The sequence below is a fragment of the Prinia subflava genome, chromosome 9 (assembly GCF_021018805.1).
Source record: "Prinia subflava isolate CZ2003 ecotype Zambia chromosome 9, Cam_Psub_1.2, whole genome shotgun sequence".
Taxonomy (NCBI): Eukaryota; Metazoa; Chordata; class Aves; order Passeriformes; family Cisticolidae; genus Prinia; species Prinia subflava.
Window position 1 is genome coordinate 4,430,356 of NC_086255.1, and position 25,456 is coordinate 4,455,811.

General features: G+C 46.0%; 1 protein-coding gene across 1 annotated transcript in view; it reads right to left on the minus strand.

Annotated features, from left to right (window-relative positions):
* TACC2 (transforming acidic coiled-coil containing protein 2) overlaps nt 1-25,456 on the minus strand; it is a 114,374-nt gene that overhangs the window by 77,508 nt on the left and 11,410 nt on the right. Inside the window, exon 3 of the mRNA XM_063405164.1 lies at nt 12,188-17,785. Within this exon, the coding sequence (XP_063261234.1) occupies nt 12,188-17,785 (5,598 nt within the window). The remainder of the gene's footprint in view (nt 1-12,187; nt 17,786-25,456) is intronic.

The window sequence follows — 25,456 nt, forward strand, 5'->3', positions numbered from 1 at the left end:
GAACATCCATCCTCACAGGACGAGTCCATACACCAGCAACAGCTTAAAAGCTCAGACACAGCAATGACTTTTGCTGGTCACTGTGCTTAGATTTACCAAGGTTTTACTTTTACCAGCTAAAAACTTACTCACAGTAAAAAGTTCAAGTTTTGGGCAATACACTGCCTTTTATAAACCCAACAAAAGACCTACTTATGCATTTAAACATGTGATTTTGGAAAAACTTCTCGAATTCCGTACTCTGAAGAAAAAACTGCACCTAAAGTTCCTCCCACCAGCACTTTGTATTTAGGCTCGGCCTGGCCAGGCTGAGTCCTGCTGAGCTGGGACTGTGCAAACACAGTAATGGAGGTATCCAAGAGATGAACTGGCATGTGTTAATTAAAAGCAAATAAAAGCAAATAAAACCCCCGTCACACAGAGGAAACACGAGTCTGATGGCAGTGCATAGCAGGAGAACTACACTTATGGAAAAAAGGCACTGTCACCAGGAATTATTCCAGATTCCCATGGTGCTCCTCCGAGCAGGACTCGAGGAATCAGCAGAACAGGTCTGGGTGTTGTGCCGGTGCCTGGAGCACCCAGGGACAGCCAGCCCAGCTGAGTCACCGCTGTCCCCAAGGCAGGACCTGCCACCACCCTGGCTGCCCACGGTCCATGCGGGAACTCCGGACAGCGGGCTGTGCTTCCAGCAGCAGGGGAGCCCCTTCTCCTCCGGCACAGCTCCATCCCAGCGCCACCAGGGGCTGGATCTGGGGACATTAAAGCATTTTTTCCCCAGGGCTGCCTGCAGGCAATCCCCCCCTGCGGAAAGCGAGCCCGGCTGTGCAGCAGCTGGCAGTGCCCGCAGGTACCTGCCCAGGTTCTGCTGCTGGAGCTGGCAACGACCATGCAGGGGCATTCCCAGAAAATGCATTTTTCTGGCACTGTGTGGAAAGCCTGACAAGATAGAGGAGTTATCTTGGCAGGGGATGGTGTCTAGTCACGCATTACCTGAGGGCTCGCACTTCCTCTCTCACCCAACCCTCCTCGCTTGGAAATCCCTTAATTTCTGTAACATGTGCACCCAGGTTGATCACTGATTTGATTAGCTATAACAATAAAATAGAATTTCTTTTTTGCCAGACTATTCTACATTACTGTGGTCGCATTAAAACTTAGAGTTACTACAATAGCCAAACACAATTATACTAGATTAAAATATTTAAAGGGACTGAAACGTGTTACAGCAGTGCTTCCTTTGCGAGCTAAAGAGGGACAGCAGAGAGCCACATAAAAGTGTCACAAGTATAAATCGCGCCTGTACGGGATGAATAAGCATATTTGCTGTAATAATTGTCACCCATTAAAAAAGCCCATCCCGGCACGGCGGAGCAGCTCCTGGAGCCTCGGAAGGGCTCTCGGTACGTCCTGGTGTCACCGGAGCAGGACTGCAAAGTTCCCAAACTCCCAAAGCTCCCAGACAGCAAACCCGAAGCAAAAGTGCGAACAACACCCACCGAGTCTCCTGCTCACTCGAGCAGAAACCCCCCAAAACCATCCAGTCTTTCTTTTTTCTTTTTTTTTTTTTTTTTTGGTGGGGGGGAGAGGGGGAAGGAGAGTTAACGCTGACCCAGAGCTGGAGGCAGCGCTGTGGGAGCGGGAGAAACAGTTTGCAAAAGTTATTAAAAAAAAAAAAAAAAAAAAAAAGAGAGAGAGAGAGGGAAAAAAAGCCTTTCCCACTCACAAGTGCCTACTCACCAACGCCAGGAAATAACCAGCAGCGCCCCTGCTCGCAGTCATCCTCGCAGGCAGCACAAGCCCCCGGCGCTGCCCCTCGCTCGCCCGGCGCTGCCTCGCTGCGCTGCCACCATCGCGGGCGGGCACCGCCGCTGCCCCGGGAGCGCACAAAAGGCCCGGCAATCCGAGCCCCGGCAATCCGAGCCCCGAGCTGCTGCTGCTCGCAGGCTCCTCCCATGAGGCTCCCCGAGGAAAGGCCGGAGCGGCCGCGGTGCCGCGCCCGGGTCCTCCCCCGCGGGCCCCGGGGCAGCGCGGCCCGGCCCGGCCCGCCCGGGCAGCAGCGCTGCTCCGCGAAGGGGGAAAAACCACACCAGGCAGCCCCACTGACCACCTCACCGTGCCTGGTCTTCTTTTTATTTATTTTTTTCCCCCCTCTCGTCGGTTTTATGGTGGAATTTCGGAGTTTCCATCCGCTGGAGGGAAGGGAGTGAGGGGTGGGATGTGGAGAGATTAAATTACGGTGTGTGTGAGGCTTAAAGCGCACACACACAGCTCCCAGCGCTTTAAAAGCCACTTAAGAAGAGCCCGGTTTAATTGATAGTGTTTGGCTTTTTTTTTTTTTTTTTTTTTAATTTTTTAAAGATTTAAAGATTTTATTAAGTTTTTAAACTCTTTTTTTTTTTTTTTCTTTTTTCTTTTTTTTTTTTACATTTCAGGCAGGAATAATGGTTTTTTGCCCAACTTTTAAGCAGAACTTTTTAAAAATGTTGTCAGGATGCAGATGTACAAGTTTTTAACAGCTTTCACTGAAGCATTATGTGTCTATAGCTAAACAAATAGCGTTTTTTTAAAATCTAAACTAAACTGTATTTTAATCCTAGCTCAATTGTTGGGTTAAATTCCAGCTCTTAAAGTCACCCAGGTTTTCTCATAGGTTTCTTTACCTGCCACCTTATAGGTTAATCTTCTTTCTCTATCTTGTTTCTCATGGATTTCTTTCCCTGCCTTGTTATAAGTTCCTTTACCTGCTTTCATATGAGTTTCTTTCCATAGGTTTTTACCTGTTTCCTTACAGGTTTCTTTACCTCTGAGAAAATGGAGCAGTTTTAATGAGTTGCCTGCCCTCAATCTCTTGGGTTTCCTATGGGTTTATTACCACACAAAAGAAGGACTTTACAGGTAATTAAGTCTGCATGAGGATACACCAAATTGCATATATGAGAGATCATTATCATGTTTATAACATGCCATACAATAACCATGAGCTTTATGGTATCTCTCCCACAGCTAGAGTTGGCAGATTGGGCATTTGGTGAGCAATTGAGATATGTCAGATAAAATGCTGAGAGCCTCAGTTTAGCTGAGTTAGTTTCCCTGCTGACTCCATGTCTCCAAACTCTTCAGCTGTGGTGCCAGCCACATCTTGGGTGACAAAACTAACACCTCCTCTTCAGAACTCACTCCAGCCCCTGGCAGGACTGTGCATCTCCTCTCAGTGTTAAGGTACAGTAATGATACCTCCTGGACTTCTAAAATCATCAATCCATTTCCTCGCTGCAGGGGAGGAAAGATATCATTCAAATTTTAAGTTTTTAACCTTTTTGTTAAAAAAAAAAAAGTGAACTGTTTCTACTTCTAGCCCTTGCCTGATCTTCTATAAGCAACAGGAGGCAGCGGATTTTTATTCAGGTAAATTTTGAGGAGAGCTTTCCCATCTAGTCTGAAAGCAGAAGACAGGGATTTCCCCTCCACGTGCTCATTGCTGCTTTTAACAATTCACATCCCTGTACAGGAAATAAAGGACTACAGCAAATGATCCCCAGACACCAAATCAGGCACTGTAATGGGTTCAAATGCTGAGAGACATGTGGGGTACCAGCTTCATCTGGGCTGCAGGGCATGGCTTTTCACACAAACACTGGGCAGGCTGTGGGGAGAGCTCGCTTGGTTGCAGGAATTGGAGCCAGCAGCACCCACTCTGCAAGAATTAGGATGAGCCTCAAGAGTTAAAAATTTCTGGGGAGAGCATCTCTATCATATCCTCCTTCCCAAGCAGTAGGAAACCAGGCATGGAAAAATGTACTGTGATTTTTGATACGGGTACAAGGATCCAGTCCCCTCTCATTTTGGGGGGGAATTAACCTCTTTTGGCATCTGGAAGCCATTTCACAAATAGCTTCTGCAGGTATAACTGCCCTGGGGGGGGAGAGAAACCCTGGAAAGAGGACGATTCATTAAAAGAAATTTTTATTTACTTTGCAAGGAGCAATCTGGCACAAAGCCGTGGCCACAGACAAGTCATGCTCCTGCTAATAGAACCAAACCAAGCATTTTTGGAATAAATGCTCATTTTTCTCAAACAACAGGCCTCTCTGCCTGCTTATTCCTTAGCCTTTTGCTGTGCCAAAATCCTTTGACCTACTGTGAAGCAGTTTGAACCCACCTTTGGCACAGAAACATTTGGAGCTGTCCCCCAGTGCCCTCTGCTATTGAAACGTGGGAACCCGACAGGCTGAAAGTGCAGGACAGCGTGCTCAGGTGTGCCTGAGCTGCCTTCACACAGGGCTGGGGGAGTGCAGAAAGATGAAAAGCAGCAGGGGAACAAGAGATGAGCTCCCAGCAGACAATGACAGGGCAGGGCTGGCTGGGGCAGGTCAAAGGGCTGCCAAGGGAAGCCTTGCAAAAGGTTTTGGTCAGAGTGGCTGATGAGAGGCACTGGGAGCAGGATTCATCCCCCAGGATGGCTGTGCCAGAGCCCAAACCCTGCCCTGGCTCCCAGGGAACCACTGCAGGGAAAGTCCAGAAAGCATCAGGATGCCACATACTGGGGCGGGGGGACAATTTTAAAATATGTAAATCATGGAATCACAGAATGGTTTGGGCTGGAAGAGACATACATAGGAGCCACCCCCTGCCATGGCAGGGACACCTCCCACTGTCCCAGGCTGCTCCAAGCCCTGTCCAACTTGGCCTTGGGCACTGCCAGGGATCCAGGGACAGCCACATCTTCTCTGGAAAACCTGTGCCAGGGTCTCAGCACCCTTTCAGGGAAGAATTTCTTCCCCATATCCAGTCTAGCCCTGCCCTCTTCCATTTTAAAGCCATTCTCCCTTGGCCTATCACTACATGCCCTTGCAAAAAATGTGTGTGTGATTTTAAATCTTTGTGAAAACCTGGTGCCCATTTTAAGACCCTTCTGCAGCAAATCCATATAAAAGTACTTCAGTTTGTTTAGAATGGAAGAGGAGTTTCTTGTTTGCATTTCCTAGCCAGAGGTTCACAGTCATTCACTCTGCAAACCACAGACCCAATTAACTGCAGAGCAGCCTGGCTGGGGCACCAAGCCACGTCTGTAACAAACACCTGAACTTTATATTTCCACTACTTTCCACATACAAATTGCCCATAGCCATCATTTGTGGTGGCTGAAAATTAGGTTGTGCTTTCCCCAGTAAATTTTAATGGAGAGGATGGCTTTAGGATGGCTGTCTCTTTAAAAATTCCCAAACTTTCACCTTAATCTGAAGGAAAGTTTAATGTTAACCCATTACAACTTGGAGGATGAGAGTGATGGGAAATTGCTATTTTGCAAATTTCCAATCAAGTAAGATTGGTTTTTAGAAAACCCTAGTCTAGACTCAAAGCCTCACTAGTTCCAGTGATAACTTCTCAAGCAAGCCAATTTTATTTGGAGTTTCTACCAGAAGAACAAGATCTGGAGAATGTTAGATGTAATATAAGTTTCATGTACCATCACAACTTTCAAAAAGAAAATAAAAAGAGAAGTGGAAAATCATGAAAACTTTTAAATATTCAGCGAAACTATATTTTGAGTAATTTAATGACATTGTTAGGAAGTGGAAATGGAATTTTTAAGTGTCTATTTGTTTTTTTCCTGAGTTGTTAGTAACTGAGCAATGTATTCATGCCTTTTGCTTCCATTCCAGGAAACAAATCCAATCTTCTCTGTCTGCTGCAGAGTTATTCTTAGCTGGCTTTGATATTTCTATCAGCTAGGAGAGCATAACAATGTTATCATGGTTACAAATTCCAAAGATTTGACATAAGCTCTTGAGTGCCTTAAAAAAAAAGGGCTTTATTGATTACACTGTTTGTGTTTCATTAGCCAAAGCAGCTAGGAAAAACAGTCTGGAGAAGAATTTTTAAAAAAGCAGTTTGATGAGTTTCATGGAGCACATGCTCCGTGTTTTTCAGAACACCATGGACAAAGAGAAGCCAAGACTGACAAACTGGAGGCTGGGAAACACCAGGCCAATGAATCACTTAAATCCTGCTTTTCTACATACAGCCTGTCTTCCTAATTTGATTTCTTTTATCTGTTGAAACACCTAGAGACCCCTCTTATTTAAGCAGAGCAGGACAGCTGTGGGTACAGTGCTTGCAGGATGGTCTGGGTGGAAGAGGATGGCAGGACAGGGCAGAATTCTCCCTGGCTCACCTGCCAGAGGCTCAGGGCCAAGTGCTTTGCTGGGGTCACTGCAGTGGAGCAGAGATTTTTACCCCCTCAAAGGGCAGGCTGCAGCCTCTCCCACAGCTGTCTGGGAAGGAATGCACCAAGAGGGAAAGGAAGTCAATTAGTGAAATTAAATTGGAAACAACCTCGTGGGGTCCTGGGGCGCTTTTGGGACAGCTGGTTGTTTTACTGAGGATGGTGGATGCCAAACAGGGGCAGTGGGGGAGAGGAGGGATCGAGCCTGGCTGAACAAAGAGGAGGTGCTGAGCACATTTCAGCAAGGAAAAGGAGTTTACCATGACATTCCAGGTCCTTCCCCACAGCACAGAATGGTGGCAATCAGCATTTCACAGGGACCTGAGAATCCAGAACAATTACACCTTTGATTGCAGCAATTTACATTTCTGTACTTATTACTGCAATTCAGAAGGAGAACTTCTTTTAGGAGGAAGAGACTCCACTGTGAGAATCAACCTGTGGGGTGAGTGTAGATGAACAGTCCCAAATGGATCCATATGACATTTTCTTATTTTTCCAGGGTGCCCAGATGCTAAGGAATTGCAATAACCAAAAAATTCCCTCTTGTTTTTAGCAATGCATCCGAGGATTTCCATACACCTGGACCAGTATTGATAAGATAGGCTCCAAAGAATCAACATAAAAGATAGGAGGGAAAATAGAAGGAAAAAGGTAATGCAAGAACTGTGGAGTTCTACTCTTCAGACACATCCCTGTGTCTGTAATTGCTGTTTTCAGAGATGCCCTCAAAGCTGGGGCTAATCCTACTTTGCATATTCTGTTAGACACAGGGAGCATGGAAGAGGCTCCTTGGTAAATCCAGTTTTCCAAGAAGCCAGAAGATACTGCGTTGGAACAGAGAGAACAGGGGGTCTGTAAGATGCAGAAATGATTTTGATAAAGTGGGCAGATTACTTGGAAGAAGCAAGGTTGAAAAATACATCTGGGGAAATCTAATTAAGAGGAAAAAATGTAATCTGAAAGTAATTTTTATTTAATAAGGAAAGAAGACAAAAAATGATGCTAAACTTCCTGTGCAGACACTGGACAAAGTATGGCAGTGTCCATGCTGGATTTCCTCAGCAAATTCCTGTATTTGATTAAATAAATGTAATGTGTTGAGAAACACAAGGATGTGTGAAAACAGCAGCTCTTGTATCACCCATCTGTGTCAATGCCTGCCTCACAAATGTGAGCCATGGCCTCACATACCTGGTTTTTCACTGGGATGTGTTTTGAATACAACAGGGCATACCATCCACTCAGTATTTTATAAATACTTTACAAATTTCATAAATACTTAGATGCTGCCTAAACCAGAGGTCAGCTCGGTCAATGGAATTCAGGAGAGCAGTTGGCAAAACTCCCTTTCACTTCCTAGAAAGCAATGGGAGATATCTGCTGGGTAAGAGCAAAGTTATCTTAATTTTTACTCTTCTCTGAATAGAAAAATACCGAACTTAAATATCTGAGACTTCAGACAGATGAAATTCCCACAGAACTGCCCATCCTGTTAATTTAGTCCAGGACTGCAGGCATCTCCAAAGGCACAACTGTGCTGACAGCTGCACCTGCTAAGGATAACAATGACAGTAAGGAGGGAGGAAAATAAAGAGGAAGAATTCAGATAGATGCAAAGGAAGAAGGGCAGGAGAGATAAATAACCTGATTCATTTTGTGCATTTCATTTATGTATAAATCACCTCCAGCCATTTCCCCCTTGCTTTGTGAGCCTGAGATGCTACACACCTTGAATTGATTTTAAAGTTAAAAAATAGGGAAATAAAGAGCTGCATAATCAGTGTTTTGACAAGTTTCCTTTTAACTCCAAACTCTTATTTTCAGCTAACAAAACAAAGCCTTAGTGCTCAAAACCCACTTGCCTGATCTGAAAAGCAGTTCTACATTTCCCACCTCATCCAGCAAGACTGTTAAAATATTTAACACTGTATTTGTCATGCAGACAAAAAAAAAAAAAAGACCAAGTCATATTTACTAAGGAGTGAACATTCTTTTTTGGAGTTACTGAACTTGCCAATTTTTGATGGCAAGAACAAAGAATGAAGCAAATCCAAAAGCATGTCTGGGCCAACTTTAGAGATCTTGTCTGACCTAAGCAGAGGACACAAGGAATGTTTTTCAAGTAGTTTTGCTGACTCCAGCTGCTGCTATGTAATTCCCATATAAAAATATTGGTTTGATTGATAAGTGATGGGAGTCAGTGCAGCAGAACTCTGCATTTTCTAAGAGCATGGGTGTCCCTGCTTGCAGTGTGTTTACAGCTCCCCGTGCTCTTCCCTGAGAGCCCCTGAGCACCCCTGTGAGCCTGGAACACCCAGGGGCTTGTGAGCAAACCCAGCCTTCTGCCAAGCCAACAAATCAGCCAGCACATGCAGTGTGCTCTCTCTACCTGCACATCTGGGATGACTTCACAGCCTCCCCCCAAAAACTCCCTCAGTGCTTCTTCCAAGAGACAGTGGCAGCTTGCATGTGCCAGCCACTCGAGTTACAACAGCTTCAAAAAATTCAACCCTACCTCTAAACATGCCTAAAATTTTGCCATCATTTCCAGTTTTATTCCACGCTCTGCTCAACATCTGTCACAAGTCCATGGTGCAAACAGGAGCATTTCAGGGACTTAAGGACTCCCTGTGCATACAGGAACCTTCATTCTCCCTCCATAAAAGAAAGATGTGTGGGTTACATTACAAATATCTGGGTTATGTTACAGATGTGTGGGTATCCATTGCAAAAGGAGAAAAAAACCCAAAAAAACCCAAAGAAACCCAACTCAAGTCCTGATCTTCCTTTCTGAGTAAACCTCAGACAGAAAAGTAAAGCAAACGGATGCCCAGTAAGTGGGAATAGTGATATTTTTGATGCCCAAATGTGGCCATTAGGAATACAGATTTTCTGTTATTGACTTGATAAAGAGAATTAAAAACACTGAAACAAGTTGGATTAGTTTTTTGGATTTGTTTGGTTTTTTGGGGTTTTTTTTGTGGGTTTTTTTGGGGTTTTTTTTGGTTTTGGTTTTTGTTTTTTGGTGGGTTTTTTTGTTTGTTTGTTTGTTTGTTTGTTTGTTTGTTTGTTTTTTGTCTTTTTTAGTGCTGACAGACAAAATCCAACTTTTCCCTGCTTCTGCTGTTAGCCCAGCTGTATTTCCACAAGGAAGCCTGGCTTCAGCCACCATCCCCTTTCCAAAAATAAAAAAGTCTCCTTTTTACTGAAGATTCAAAGGGAAATGCTTGGTGCTGTGCTGTTGCCTGCAGACATAAGGGCTCTCCTCACCAGCTGACCAGAGCTGCCCCCCTAAAGGTGGTGGGGGCAGGAATCACTGCAGGCAGTGCTGGATTCACATCTCCAAGACCAGCCTGCTCCCAGGGCATAGCCACAAAGGAGAGAAATTCCTCTGTTTCCTCTCCAGGAGGAAATCCCAACAAGAATTTAAGGGTCAAATCACACAACTTTACCCCCTCATGCACAGTTCGGTGGGGTTTCAGCATAAAAAAACCCCCATATTTTTGTCTCTCTGTGTTGGTTGTGGGAAAGTGAACAGTTTGTGGGGAAGAGAGAAGGGTTTTGAAAGCTTAAAATTTTCTTTTCTTTTAATTTCTTTTATTTTCCTTTTTTCCTTCCTTTAGTGTGTGTTAAAAATCTTTATAACCTTTAAGTTGGGCCTGTTTTGCCTTTTTCCTCTCAAAGGTCTATCTCACAGAAAGAAAAAAGAGTAAACACAAAAACCATTACAAATTTAGTGCACTGGCCAGGAAAAGTTAAAATTGGCAAACGTGAAACTGCTACAGGGATCTTGTAAGAAAGGGGGATACACAGAAGCAGTGGAAGGGGAAGAAAACAAAGTTGAAATAATTCAGAACCTTCTCCTTCTCAGTGAGAAGGTTCTCAGAACCATTTCCTTCTCCTACACATAATTTATTTCTTATTGATACTTATTTTGAGAGCTGGGGAGGAATCTTTCTCCCTGGAGTTCTTTACATCAGGTCCTTATCCTCACAGACAGCTCTTAGAAATGTGCACCCCATTTTGCATGGCTGTAGTAGTTTATCCTCTGCAGGGATGACAGGGCAGGAAACCACTGCAAAGCACTCAAAGCTTTGTGGCTGACATACACAGCATATGGAGCACACCTTGAAATTTAATGCTGCAAACAAACCCAGTATTAATGTCAGAGGAAAACTGGATTGGTCAGTGTATTGGACCTGATGAAGACAAAGCAGCCAGATCAGCTAATGCTCTCTGCTTCTTTTTTTTTGTGATATAAATGCATATTGCTCTAAAAACGAGCCTGACCAGAGCAGAGGCTCCTCTGGACCTCTGAGAGCCCCCAGTGTTTCAGCCTCTTGGACAGGCACAGTCCAAACTGAGCAGCTGCCTGTTGATGCAAACCCTCACGCTGGAAAAACAGGTGATAATGAATTCTTGAGGCATATGCAAGCATTAAGCAACTACTCCGTGAATTGTCAGCAGCTGCTTCAAGAGCCCTGCCCTGCTTGCCACAGGTATTTATTTCAAGTGTGATACCCACCCTGATATGAAACACATGCACAGGCTGTGCTCTGCCCAGAGTCCCTCGTGGCTCCTGAGGCAGCCCAGCAATTTGTTTGGGAATTTCAGAGCTACCCCCTGTGAAGCTTCTCATCATATAAAGGGAAGCAAACCAAAAAGAAAGAACCTCAAGAGAAATAACAGGTCTGATTTCCTTGGCATTTCATAGACAGATCCTTCAAGAGAAAGTCATCTAGCTGTCCTAGTCTCCAACACTTCTAATATTTTTCTAATCTGCATTCTGCTCACACTCAGAGATCAGAATACACTCAGCCTCCATCCCAGCCTCACATACAGCAGGCAGAACTGCCCCACATTCTCACCACAACTGAACCACTTCAGGTATTTTCATTTACAGTATGGATTTATCACCTCAGCCTTCAAGGGATGTGGCACTGGAATATTTTCCCTTATTGGTCAGTTAGTGCCATCTGTGTTTTTGGGATTACCTAGACAGATTCCACCTCTGCAGACCATTCATTGGCACTGTCTGATATAATTTAGCTTTTCCCTGTGCTCTGCTGTTGTCTCAGCCATCTCTGCCTCTTCAGACACAGAAAAGAGAGGGACAGTGTGCAGGGAAGTTCTGAGGTTACAAAGGAAGCACTGACATGACTAGATAAAGAGAAATCTCCTGTCCTAAGATCATAACTATCCTGAATTGACTGCATATCAAACTAGGAACTCAAACAGCAAAGTAGAAGCTCATTGAAAAAGAATAATAATAAAAAAAAAGTCTTAACTTTATTAAAGCAGTTACTGCTAGGTTTGGAAAATAAAAATAAATAAAACCTAAAAAGCAACTCTGAGGTTCCACAAGTCCCAGCTCAGAAGAATTCACATCTGAAATAACTCCATGTCGTTAGAAGCACTGAATAACACGGTGATCAAAGGCACTGTCAGTGCAATTATACTGTACAGGAGGATGAGAGGGAGGCCCAGACAACTAACTGTGAGTAATTGGGTTACTCTGTAGGCTTGTTTTTAAACACTGCACTACACCATGTGAATGCTGCAGGTCTCATTTAACTGGGTCACCAAAACTGAGGCAAAAGTCTCCTAACTTAAGGCTAGGAAGTGCAATTTGTATGCCTAACTTCAGGCTATGAGGTGAGAACCCTGGGAAGCGTAAGCAAATCCGCACAGGTGAGGGCAGGGATCTGGCCCAGCAGATGGAACAGCTCAGAACTGTGCTCCTCAGCTTTTAGGACCTCTCTGTCCTTAGAAATATTTTTTTTCCTCACGTAATCCACATTTAGAAGCAACATATATTTAAGATAAAGTTAAGAACAGAGTAAGTGACATGGCCTCCCAAAGTGCCCAGACAACGGGCACCTGCCTGGAAAATTGCACCCCTCTCCAGCCCGGGGCTCCTGCCAACCATTTCACGTAGTAATTCAGAGTAAATACCTTTCAGTGGGTAATCCTGCCACAGCCATGGCTTGGAGTTCACTGAGGTCAGGGTTCTCAGGCTGGGTTAATGCAGGCGGTGATATCCTGGTGATATCCTTTCCTTTGGCATCCTGGAGGGAGCTTTCCTGTCCTGGATTCATCTTGCTGGGCTCATTTTCAGTGAGATCTGCACGTGCAGAATGCTCAGCCTGCTCCATCTCAGGGAGGGCTGCAGAGTGATTTTCGTGCAGGTCTGCCTCCTGCTCTTCCGTGCTCGTGTTTATAGCTAAGTCTCCCTCAGCAGTGACTAACATCCTTGCAGTACCAGTTTCAGGGATGTCTCCACTTTTTTCATTACCTGTCCTTGCTGTGCTTAGCACTGTGTCACTGCTCTCTTTCACGTCTCCCTCTGTCACACTGCCAGATTCTAGTGTACAGTCAGTTTGCAAGCAATCATCCTGGCTTACTTCAGTTTTTAAGTAATCTATTAACCCGTGCATGGTCACTTTCTTGTCTTGCTGTGCATCTTGAGAATTTCCTGATATTTCCAAGCATTTTCTATTTACTGCTTCATCCTGTGTCATCTGGATGTCACTCTGAGACCTAATATCATGCACAAAATTGCTGTGAATGTCTGCCTCCTGCTTTTCCTCAGGTGACCCACTGGAACTGTCTGGCAATTTTTCATGGCTGTAAGATCCTCCTGGGACAAGCGCTGGAGCTGCCATGCCAGAGATGCTCCTGGCAATGTCTGCATCACCGTACTCCCTTCTCTCCTCTTCATTGGGCTTAGGATCCTGGCACTGTGCAGCAGCAAGGCTTACACCCTCTTCAGAGGAAACTGGTTCTGCATTGCACTCTTTAATTAAGTTATTTCCCTCTGTAGCAGCAGCATCCTCCACGTCCCTCCCGTGTGCAGCGCCTGCGGAGATAACAGCTCTGCTGGCTCGCTGCTGGCTGTCGGAACACGCGGGGAAGTTCTCAGCTGCTGCCCCTTCACATGAGGCTGGTCCTTGCTTCTTTATCTCTAAGCTCATTAGCGATGCAGGATCAACCCCACCGTCACACACGCCTTCCTCTCCCTCCATCCCGCCGCTCTCGGCGCGTTTGCCCGGCTTTTGCAGATTTTCTGGGGCTTGTTCAGCAGCTGGAGCGCCATCCGAGCTAGGGACCTCTCCTGCACAGCCAGTGGGCTGCCTGCTCTCCTCAGTGTCCTGGAGACTCGCTGGTGGCAGCTCTGCCACTGGGTTTTCTTGTTGCAGAGACCTGCCCTCGGCAGCCTTGCTGGAAATCTCAGTAGCTAAAGGCAACTCTTGCCCCTCTGTGTCTGAGGTGCCCTCGGGAGCTCCTCTGCCTGCCTTGTTTGGTCTTGAAAAGTTCTCAGCACCACAGAGTTCTGCTGTGTCCTTGGCCACTGGACTCTGCTTGAAGCCTGCATGGTTTTCAGTCAAAGGTTGGGGTAATTCAGCACTCAGTGTGCTGTGGACAGTTTTTTTAAAAATCTGGCTGATGTGCTCCCTGAAGTCCGGGATGCTGGAGCCAATGTCCAGAGAGCTGCAAGTCAGAGCCTCATGCTCCCTTCCAGAGTTCTCTGCAGACTGCTCAGAGACGCTGATGTCTGTCCTGGTTATGTTATTATTCTGTCTGGAAAGCTCTTCCATTTTTTCTGAATTCCCAGGTTTCTCTAAGATGTTGCTGTACTTGTCATCCTCGCAGATATTGGTTGCAATTTCCTCATTACAGCCTTCTCGGGATGATGAAAGGCTCAGCAGCTTCCCTTCTGGAGCAGGGAGTGCTAACAGAGACTCTGCTGAACTGTCACTTTGCTGTTCTTTGAAGTTGGGCTCACTTTTTGTTTTTTTGGATTTAATTGCAGAGATCTCTTTCTTCAGCTTCTCCAAATTGAAGTGTGATAAGTTTCCAGTTCTCTGCCCTACATTCAAAGTCTCTGACAGGGCAAAAATCCTGTCTCCATCACCCTGAAAGCTTTGGTCTGGACAGTCTTTTTCACTCACACACAAATTCCCTGCAGAGCTGTTTTCTGAATTTGCTGCTTTACCTGTGCTTGCCCTGGGTGAGGAACATAAGGGTGCTGACACCTGAGGAGCTGGGGGACCCTGCAAATTAGAGTTTCCTTCTAAGGTGTTTTGGGATGCTACAACTTCCAGCTCATTATTTAGTGATTCCCCCCCAGTGCCCCTGTCCATGTTGTTTCCAGGTTGCTGGCTGGGATGGCTGAGTGCAGAAATTGTAAACTCTGCTTGACAAGAACCAGGCTGCTCTGTTGCATTTTGAATGCAGCTGGATTTAAGTGAGTTATCAGTGGGAATTTCTTCCCTGTGTGCCTGTAATGGTGAAGGAGATCCTTGTGCCCCTGGGCTTGTATCAGGTTTTATATTGCTTGTTTCTGGGACAGAAGCACTGTCCTCACAACTCATCTCCATGTTTCCATCTTTCTGGATGATTCCCCCATCAGCAGTCCGAATATTTTCTGAGTTTTTTGCCATTAATGGCGTTTTCCTTTGCATTTCTGGACGAGATATTTGGGGATCATTTTTCTCAGAATTATCAGAAGTATGTGCTATTTCTGTATCTCTTGGCAAAGCCTGTGACATGTTAGTGGCACTTGCTGAGTCCTGTGTCCCTGGGGGAGTGTTCAGAGCAGCAGCACAGCTTTCACCAGTGCGATCCTCTCTCCTGCACACGCTGCCTGGCTGCTCATTCTTTTCAAGTTCTTTACAAAACGTGTCTCTCTGACATGCTGCTTCATGCTGCCTCGCTGAGATCAAAGAATTATCACCCTGCTCGGGCTTGCTGGGGTTCTGCTTACTGCAGCACTTTTCTTCTGCCTTCGGATGGGTTTTGTTTTGCTCGCTGCAATCTCGCAAATTAAGCGCGGTCACACCAGGAGTGTTTTGCCCGTGTTTGCTGCCATCCTCAGCTCTGCTGTCATCCTTGTCCTGTTCTTTTGGCCCGTCAGAGCCACACTGGGGTGGTGCTGGCACAGAGGATTGTTTGTCAGGGTTGTTTGAAGTGCTCAGAGGTATTTGTGGTACGTTGCTGTGATTATCTCGGTCCAGCTGCCCAGGTTGTGGTGCCCTTCCTTTGTGCTGCTGATCATCTGCTCTCCTGACAGCTGCCAGGCTGCTCTGGTGCTGCTGCTCTCCAAGTTCTGTGTTTGAACTCCAGCCACTGTCACCAGCAGCAGACAGTGACTGGGGAGGACCTGCTTGGGGAGGAGCTGCTGGAACACCTTCATTTTTCCTGCTCTCCAGGACCTCTGCAGAGCTGCATGTGTCCCTCTCAGAGGGGCAGGTGTCTGCAGTGACGAGGCTGTCACCCCTTTCCTCCATGTGAACGTGCTGATCAGTAAGTCCTGAAGTGCTGGCTGCAGTTTTGGGGGGTTCTGAACAGGCCATCTGTGTATTTCTGTGGCTTTCTGCAGCCACTTGCTCCAGCTGAGCTTGCACATCCAATTTACATTTAGTTTTCTGAGCCAAATCTTCATCCTCCACAGAACTTTCCACTGCAGTTTGGTGTTTCTCTTGCTGAACACCCTCATTTTGGTTTCCATCCCCAGCACTGCTGTGTGCAACTGCAGGTTCCTGCTCTGGATCTCTCTGAGGTGCTTTGGTGATGGGACTGCTCTGTTCTTTGGTTTCCAGAGCCTGAGAGGCCTCCTTGCTTTGTCCCATAGTCCCTGCCAACTCATTTAAGGCCTGGAGATTGAGTTTTAATTCAGGCATTTTTGCACTTTCTCCTGACTTGCTGGAGCTCTCAGGCTTTTCTTGACTCTCAGCTTTGCATTCAGATTCCAACACACTTCCTCTAGCAAAAGCCTTTTCCCAGGACTCAACCTGCTTACTCTGCTTAATATGATTGTTCCCAGGGTGGAGGAGCAGTGAACTGTGTGCACCATCTAAACAAACCTTTTCAGTCCTGTTGCAGCCTGACTGCTCCCAAGTTTTGCCCTCTGCCTCAGTGTTAAAGCAATCAAAACTCTGTGGGCATTCCTCCCTTGCCAGCTGTGATGAAGCCACCAGCTCATTCTCCAGCCCATCTGGGGCAGCAGTTTTCTCTTTGCTCATTTGTTGTTCACGAGGCTGGGAATTGCCTTTGGCTGATTTAAAGTCACTGTCTAAATTCAGAGGCTTTTCCCCACCTTTTCCCCCCAGGTCACCTGGTGAAGTGTTGTCACCAAGACTGACTTTTTCAGGATGGTGTTCCAAGTGGGTATTTTCCATGTCCTGGTGGTAGCTGCTAACAGAACTCAAAGTTTGTCTTCCTGCCTCACTTGAGCCCTCAGGTGATTCACTGGTTTCTGACACTTGTGCACCCTCTGTTTTGATTCCATTTTTTCTTCCTGTTACATCCACCCCCATTTCTTTTTGATACAGCTCTGTGGATCTGCTCAAAGAAGCACTTAATGCATATTCTTCCAGTGATAATCTTTTATCTACCACAGAATTTTCCTTGCTGGGACTGATAATGCTTTCTGTTTCAGAGAGTGTGGTGCTTTCTCTAGACACATCATCAGCTTTTATAATTTCATTGCTATTGGCTTCTTTTGGGCTTTCAGTTGTGACAGCTGATTTTCCTTCTTCCTCTCTCTGAGATGATAAAGGCACACTGAACTGCTCAGCACTAACAAGCTCGTCCTCCTTTTGAAGCTGTCTTTGAAAGAGGGGTTTGTTGTTTTCAGAGGCTGTTTTCACTGGATCTTGAGAGCCATTCCCAGGCACACGTTCCCTCGAAGGCTCTTCAGGCTTTGGTACCAGGAAGAGATTTTGAGGGCTAGAAGGCAACTCTGGCATTAAAGGAGAGGGTTCTGATTGCTTCCCTTTGCTCCCAGATAGAGCTGGATTTGCCTCATTCCCTTCAGCTGTTGTTTCAGCCCCCATCTGTAGATTGCAGATCTCAGCGAAGCCCTGAGCGTTCACAATTGCTCCAAATTTTTCACTGTCTGAGCCTCCTGTCGCTGGATAATTTGGGATTAGTCTTTCCTTGTTCATTAGCAGCCCCTCTGCACCATCTGTGTGCTGTCTACCTTGCTGCATCACCGCCTGCAGCTGACCCACTTCCCAAACCCGCGGCTGCTGCTGCTCCTGAGCATCCGAGCCCTCTCCCGCTGCTCCAGCCCGGGGACAGCTGCCGGCCTGTGGCTCTCTCCTGCCGCCCTGCTGCTCACCCTGCCCGAGCAGCCCCAATTCTCCCCAGCCCCTCGGGGTCTCTCCTGGCGTTTCCGCGGGTGCTGCCGCAGGGCCGGGCTGCGTTTTGGGCTCATTCTCCGCGCTTTTGGCGCAGCGGGCGGCAGCGCTGGGCGGACCCCGGGCGTGTGCCGCTCCCTCCTCCGTGCCGTGCCCCGGGGCTGGCCGTGCCCTGCCGCACTCCGAGGGGTGACATTTGTCACTGCTGCCTGCCACACGTTCTTCGGCACGGTCTGAGGCAGGCGGGCTGCTCTCCTTGGCTTCGGCAGAGCGCTTAGAGAGATCCGAGTCTGTCTGTCCTCCGTGCTCTTGCACGTCTGTCTGTCCCGTCCCCTCTGGAGACACCGCGCTGCAATTTGGGATGGATGGCTCTTCGGCACTGTGGCTACTGATGCCTTCATTACCGATGCTGCCAACAATGGAAACGTTTATTTGTTTCATGTCAATAAAGAAGCAAAGAATAAGAAGCAAAGAACGAAACCGGTTCGTGCCACCGATGTTCCAAAGCCATGCAGTGCATGCACGGGGAAGCTGATAATCTGCTTTCAGGAGTTAAACCATCAGACACGGTGATTTAAATGCTTATTACTCTGCCAAGGATGTTCCCAGTGTTACCTGAGAGCCACCGTGCCCACGGCATGCATTTTAACCATTCCAAAATCTTGGATAAGAGTGGGGAGAGGGGACACGCATCTGACAGACTAAAAGAGCAACAGGGGAAAAAACAAAACCACTGGGAAAACCCACAGCACCTCACAGAAAGGCTTTTTGTTTCTGCTTGTGAGAGACCACTTTGGCAGAGTGAGCGCTGTTATCTGGCTGTGCTCGAGTGTGTAGCAGAAGATTAAGAAGGGCCCATCTGCTGAATGTTTTCTCCAACTAATCAGCTCAGCTGGTTCTCACCAAAAGGTCAAAGGGCTCACCCTGCCGGGTGTGGGATGCTGCTGTGCCACCACCCAACCCCGTGAGCTCACTGAACTGCAGGCTCTGATTTCAGCCCATCTGAGCTACAGCCCTTGGTGTGATCTCTTTCTCCACCCATTAAAGATAAGATAGCAAAAATGGAATCAGAGATGACTAATGGCCAGAAGGAGGAGTTATTTTAAGTGATTTTCACTGCGTGGACCTCAGTTTTCCACACTGAGGTTTGTGGGTGATGGAATAGGTTAACCTTGTTCTCTCACTCACCTTCCATGCCTGGGCATGGGGATAAGGAAAGAAACCTCTGTTTCAAACTGGGTGCAGAATTGTACAGAGGAGCAAGGGGCAGTGTTCACTTGACATGAAATAATGAATCCCAAGCAAAGCAGGGCACAAAACCCCCCTGGCAAGTGCTGGGTGCTCAGTGCAGAGCTGCATAAGGAGGGGTGGCCCAGAGCTTTGCCACAGCTTAGCAGTGACAGGTTACATTTCAGAAATTCAAAGTCCCCTTCAGACTGGAGCTAGGAAAGATGCTTAAAACACCTCCTGTAGGGCCAAGCATAGACTGGATTTTAAGTAATCTTCAGAAATCTGAGAAGCCTCTCTCTGCTTCTCTGCCCCAGTTTTACACACAGAATCCTTGATGGAGAAGTGAGTCAGTGACCAGCTCTGGGGTCAGGTTTGTGTTTATGCAAACACAAAATCTTGGGCTGTGCTGCCATCCACAAAATCCACTTCCAGGTGGGGCCAAGATCCCTCCTTATTCTGAGAACGGCCCAACAAACAATTCCTTTAGGGACAGCTGCACCTCCAGCTGAGTATGAGAGTGTCTTAGGTCCTAAAAACCTTCTTCAGAGTCATTGCAGTGGACTTTATTCTTTAGTCTTTCAAACCAGACTTTAAAGAGCCACTGGAATTTGCCTGTATTAAGACTAAGCCTCAAATCTAAAGTAAACGTAAACTAAAACTAAATATAGCTTACAATTCATATATAGTTTAAACAAGTTTCAGAAATGCTTGGCATGGGTTTGAACACTTAATTCGTAACACCAATGCATTTTATTTAAACGTCCAGACAGTGGTTTTGCCCAGAGGAATTTTTCTGTCCCTGGCACACTGAGAACACTTATCCATATCAAACTTACTGACACTGGGAATACCAGAGATGGCAATTCAGTATTTGGTGTCTGCTGGATCACTGACAACATGGGGCAAGACAGGACACGAGCAAACAGCAGGGAGAGGCCAGGAGGTTTTCCCTGAGCAAGGAATACACTTCATTATTGACGTTAATTTTGCACCCAGGGAAGCCTAATTAGAAGAGGAGGGACAGAAACCACGACACGGGATTGGGGAGGGGGTGGAAAAGTGGAGTCCATTGTTATTCCGGCTTTTTGCTGTGCTCCAGGTCTGTCTTCTCACTGACTAAATTGCTCATTAGCAGTTTTGTGCCCAGGGTTCTTCACCCCTGGAGCGAGCTCCTGTCAGAGACGGAGTGATCAGGAAGAGAACAAAACCGGGTGGAGGGTGAGGGGGGAAATCCCCTCTAACCTCCGTGGAACTGAGCACTGGAAGAAGTAGAAAACACCATCTACAGTTATAATTGCTCCTTATCATTTATCTGTAATCTCTGATTGCTTATCATTAATCCATCCCATCTGTCAACAGAGCTGGTAAATGCACAGTAATAAATCTTGGATGGAAATGTTGGTAATGTTCACTATAAAGAACACTCATCATCATATATTTGCATTTTTCAGATTTCATCTGACTGAATTTTCTCTATAAGAGTTTTACACATGACTTCTTCATTACATCAGACTTCTGTTTGCAGCTATTAAATATGAAACAGATCCAGACATGTCTGAAGTGGTTAAATATTCTCGACTGCAATATCCAAACCCATGAAATACCTACTGCCATTCTGGTGGCAACTTTGTCAAGAGCCATAATAATAAACTTGTGACTTAGCAGGTTCAAGGGAGATGACAATCCTACGAACTAAGTTCAGCATTATGAATCCATCAAACCAATTTTTATGGTATTCAATAATGCTGAAAAGTTGTTCATTTTACTGGGGAGCAGATGAAGGAATTGGGACAGGTTTGTAATTAATGTGTGCTGAACAGAATGAAAAAGGCAGTGCTGGCCCAGGCTGTGACAGGAGTTGAGCTATCACTGTTGGAGTGGAGCAGCACAGGGGCATTGTGCTGCTGCAGCTCACTCCATGTTTTATTCAGAACATAACAGAATGAGAGGTTTGAGTTTGCAGTCAATAGGACAGGCCCAGACTGACCTGTCTGGATATCTCAATTTATGTTCCTCACTCTGATGGAGCTAACAAGGAAAAGCACACAGGGAACATATCCTACATCTTCCTTTTTATTATTTGCAATCTTGCTTTTCTGTCTTGGAGACACGCTGGGGTTAGACAAACATCTGCTGGGAATGCCTTAAGCACAGTTGATCCTGCTTTAGGGCAGAAGGATGGACTGGGTGACCTCTTAAGGCCACACCTAGTCCCATTATCTTCCACTCTTTTTAAAGGGAATAGCACTGCTGGGAAATTACACCACATGCTGAGGATAATTCCCCTGAGTAAAACCCAATCTACATTAAATCAATAATTGCTTTCAGGGAACACAGTATTTTTAGACAACCCATTTAGTATAATCAACATAAAGCTATGGCCTAAGAATTGGTATTTTTAAACGCAGGAAAATAAAATATGTTCTCTTTTGTGGGTAATCTGACCTATCCTAATATTTTTAAGGGGAAAATTCATTCTTATTCAAGACAAAACATGCAAATGAAAAAGCATGGAAGAACATTCGAGTTCCTCATAGTTCATGTAGAGTTTAGGGCAGAAAAAGTCATTTTGCTGTGAATAATTGCTGCATGTAGCTGATGATGTTAAAAAAGGGAAAATGCACTCATGCAGAGACATAGGTGCATCTGTAGGTTGAAATATGTGTGTCCCACTGCACTCAAGAGTTACGAAAGGGAACTTTTCCCTCATCTTAGAAGTCAAGCACACAGTTAATAATTTTCAGTTTCAAGGCCCTAACATACTGAGCATATGAATATTTTACTTCCAGTTACAACATCAAATAACAACGAGTTAAATCTTTACATGCCTGAGATGTTTGTTTTGCATAAACAGTTATTGACAATTTACATGTTGGGAAGCTCATTGCCAATTTAGCAATTAACTTTCAATACTTGCAGTTAACCTCTTCCACCATCAGAAGACATTGTGGCAAGTCTGAATTTTTCTGGAAATATTTAGGAGCCCTGCCCAGTTCCTCAGCTGTTTATTAGGAGAGCACTGCCTGCTCTGTGTTTAGGGTGTGAAGCTATAAAGGACGTTGAGAAATCAATGATTTTTGGTGCACATCCCATAAAAACTTCCAGATTAAAAGCCATACCCAACGTACCAGCCATTAACACTTGAAGTCACAACTCCCCTTGGTCTCTTTTGTCATCCACAGAGAAGAGGAGATAAAACCAGCAGCAGCCAGACCAAATCTCTGGCATTTAGCATTTACTATCTGAGTGGGAGTGTGTGAGGAGGGGGGAGGTTACAGATGCCCAAATATTGTAAGTGCACTGGATAAACAACAAGAAATGAAGGCACCACAACAGGAAATTGTAGCTAATTTAAAATCTCCATTCCTAATTCCTTTTCTGCCGTTCTAAAACATGCAGTAGTTGTTGAAAGGACAGGCAGCCCTCCCAACCCAGCCACACTTGGGAGGGAAAAGCATCAATGCCAAAGCCTGTGGATCCCGGAGGTCACACACGGTTCCATCCACACTGATGTAGCTCCGAGCCCCAGTGATTGTATTCCCAGGAGCAGCAGCCTGAAATCCGAGGATGAATTCAGAAAGCACCGAGGGGAGCAAATCCACAGCCAGCTCTGCAACCACAGCACATGCAGGGCTGCCTGGGAAATGTTTCTGTTCTCTTTCCACTGACACATGAGAGATCAGTGCCTACATTTGGAGTTTTGGCGTTTGGACACGGTGTGCTGCAGGGCCTGAGTTAAGGAATCCCGCATTTTAATCTGTCCCTAAGAGGTATTGAAAGTTAGGAGGAACACGGAATCCATTTCCATATTCCCTTTCACAAATAAAACGAAGCCAGTGGCAGCTTTAGGGACAGAACCATTCACTTTTCGAACTTTGCAGTGTAAACAAACACATGAGAAATCCATCATCGCTGAAGGGCTGCTAACAGCAGCCAGAGCCCCCCACCCTCGCTGTGCATCTAAGCTTTCAGGAAAAAGGAGGAAGCAGGAATAATGATCTGTACCATCCTCTGGGGAGCCATCCTCCCCTTCTCCCCCACCCCCGGTCACTTTTCACCTCCTTGTTCCGTACACAGAATAAAACTGCAGTGTTTTGAGCATGACCAAACGAAATTATTCTATTAAAGGTAAGCTGTACTGCTGCTGCAGCAGGCAGGCACGGCCAGGTCTCTGGTTCCAGCTCCAGGACTGGCTCCTGGTGTCCAAATATCTGAGACATGTGAGTGTCAGCAGGGAGCAGGGCACTGTCACACTGTCCCACAGGGCGGGTGGCACCTTTGTCACCCCAGGGTGGCCCTGTGGGTCCCACAGCATCTGCGCTCTGCACTCCGGGTGGGAGAGCAGATGAGGACATCCCCAAGGAGGCTTCACCCCTGCACTGCTTCTGGATGTGTTATATTTTAAATTGATGCCTCTGCTTCTTCCTGCAGCTGCTGCAAGGAGTGTCTGTCTCTGGGGCAGAGCTGGCCAGCTGAGGATGCTCCAGGCAGCAGAAGGGCATGGTCACACCTCACAGGGACTCCACTGCAAAGCCTGAGCCTTCCCAACTCTTCACCATTTCTATTCCATGTGGAAAGTTCATTGATTAATTCCTGATGATCTTATTTTCAGAGTAGCACGTAAGAAAAAAAGACTGGGCTGACAAAGATGATTATAAAGTTAGAGCCACGGATATTTTGAGCTCCAAAAGACAAGAATTTAAAAGTGGGTGGTGAGAATTTGTGGAGGATAGAAGAAAGCCACCCAGAGGAAAAGCAAACGTGGTGATTTTCCACCCAGAGATTCTCCACCCGAGGGTGGCAGGTCACACGCTCCCGAGGCTCTCAGAGTTCACTCCGGGGTGGAAAAGATGCCTTCAAAGCAGCACAGGGGAGCCAGTTAAAAATAAACAGCTGGAATGTGGAACTTCAAAGATTTTCCGTTTATTGTCTTTGTTTCTATTTTGGCAGGATGTAGCTTAAAAGACAACCAGAACAGGCATGTGCCAGCACTTTCAGGAGCAAGGCTAAATACCAAGAAATTGCCTGAGCTCCCGCCCATCCAGTAAGTTTCCTGAAACAAGAATCCTGTGCATCCCTTCAAGCTGACTCATCCGTGTAACATCATCTCCCACGAGTCAGAATTTTGCATGCTGCAGTGCAAAGCTGCTTCAGCCAGCTTGAATGGAAATCTGAGTGTTCTAGGTACTTACATTTTGAAAAGGAACCCCTACAGGAACTGCTCTTATGCCATTTTTGAACAATACATTTTTAAAATGTGAATAAATTACAGAATTGGATAAAGTTACTGTGATAATGTTAAAAAAAAAAAAAAAAAAAAAAAAAAGGCTGCACTTGCTGCAGGCAAGCCACAAATATTCCAAGCCCAAGGTTGGAGTCTCCCCTGCACCAGGTGGCTGCTGGTTCAAATGCTGTTTGTTATTGTGAAGCTCCACAAACAACTCCACCCTGTTGGTCATGACAGGTCTACTGTAAATATCAGCACTTAGCTGATATTATTAACTTATCATTTCCTCTCTTTCCCCCCCTTTCCATAACCTGCATACTGACTGGAATAGCAGAAAATTACTCGTTTGCTGTCACAAATCAGAATATTTTTTTTTAAAGTAGCTTTCTAGTTTCTTAAAAAATTGTGTTTTCTTCAGTAGGACAGCGTGGTTACACACAAACAATGCAGTGATTATGCACAATACCATCAAGAGAAACTGAAACTAGAGGACACCTGTGGCATTTGTTACCTGAAATAACAACAAAATGCGCATTAAAAATCTCACCCTGTCCAACTTTAAATCATTATTCCAACATTTAGATTTTTTTTCTACCTATTGGGAATGACAGCTACAGATTCCCTTATTAGAGGCACTCAAAGGCAGCAGAAATTCATCCAAGAAAAAGGAGTTTCATGTATAGACCTGGTGCTCAACAGCAGAGTGATGCTGGATTACACAAGCCATGCACCTCTAGGAAAGAAGTGCAACCTTTCATCACTTTAAACTTCATCCTAATTACCTTCATCACTGTAAATTGACTTAGCAGTCTTAGTCTTGATCAGAGTCCATTATTTTCAGTAGATAATTAAGATGTACTAGTGGCAGTCAGAAGAAATAGAATTAATAACAAATATCCTGTGTAAGAGCTCCACAGCACAGCCAAAGTGTCCCTTCCAGAAAACAAGCTGCTCTTTTTTTGTAAGTCCTTTTGGATTATGCCATGTGCCTGAATTTCCCTGAAATGTCCCCAGTGTGGTCAATGATGATCTAATTTAATACCTAAATTAGAACTTCAACTGCCACAAACTGTTGCATAATATCAATAATTTTAAAATAGACTGGACTACAAGGGAAGGGAAGGGAAGGGAAGGGAAGGGAAGGGAAGGGAAGGGAAGGGAAGGGAAGGGAAGGGAAGGGAAGGGAAGGGAAGGGAAGGGAAGGGAAGGGAAGGGAAGGGAAGGGAAGGGAAGGGAAGGGAAGGGAAGGGAAGGGAAGGGAAGGGAAGGGAAGGGAAGGGAAGGGAAGGGAAGGGAAGGGAAGGGAAGGGAAGGGAAGGGAAGGGAAGGGAAGGGAAGGGAAGGGAAGGGAAGGGAAGGGAAGGGAAGGGAAGGGAAGGGAAGGGAAGGGAAGGGAAGGGAAGGGAAGGGAAGGGAAGGGAAGGGAAGGGAAGGGAAGGGAAGGGAAGGGAAGGGAAGGGAAGGGAAGGGAAGGGAAGGGAAGGGAAGGGAAGGGAAGGGAAGGGAAGGGAAGGGAAGGGAAGGGAAGGGAAGGGAAGGGAAGGGAAGGGAAGGGAAGGGAAGGGAAGGGAAGGGAAGGGAAGGGAAGGGAAGGGAAGGGAAGGGAAGGGAAGGGAAGGGAAG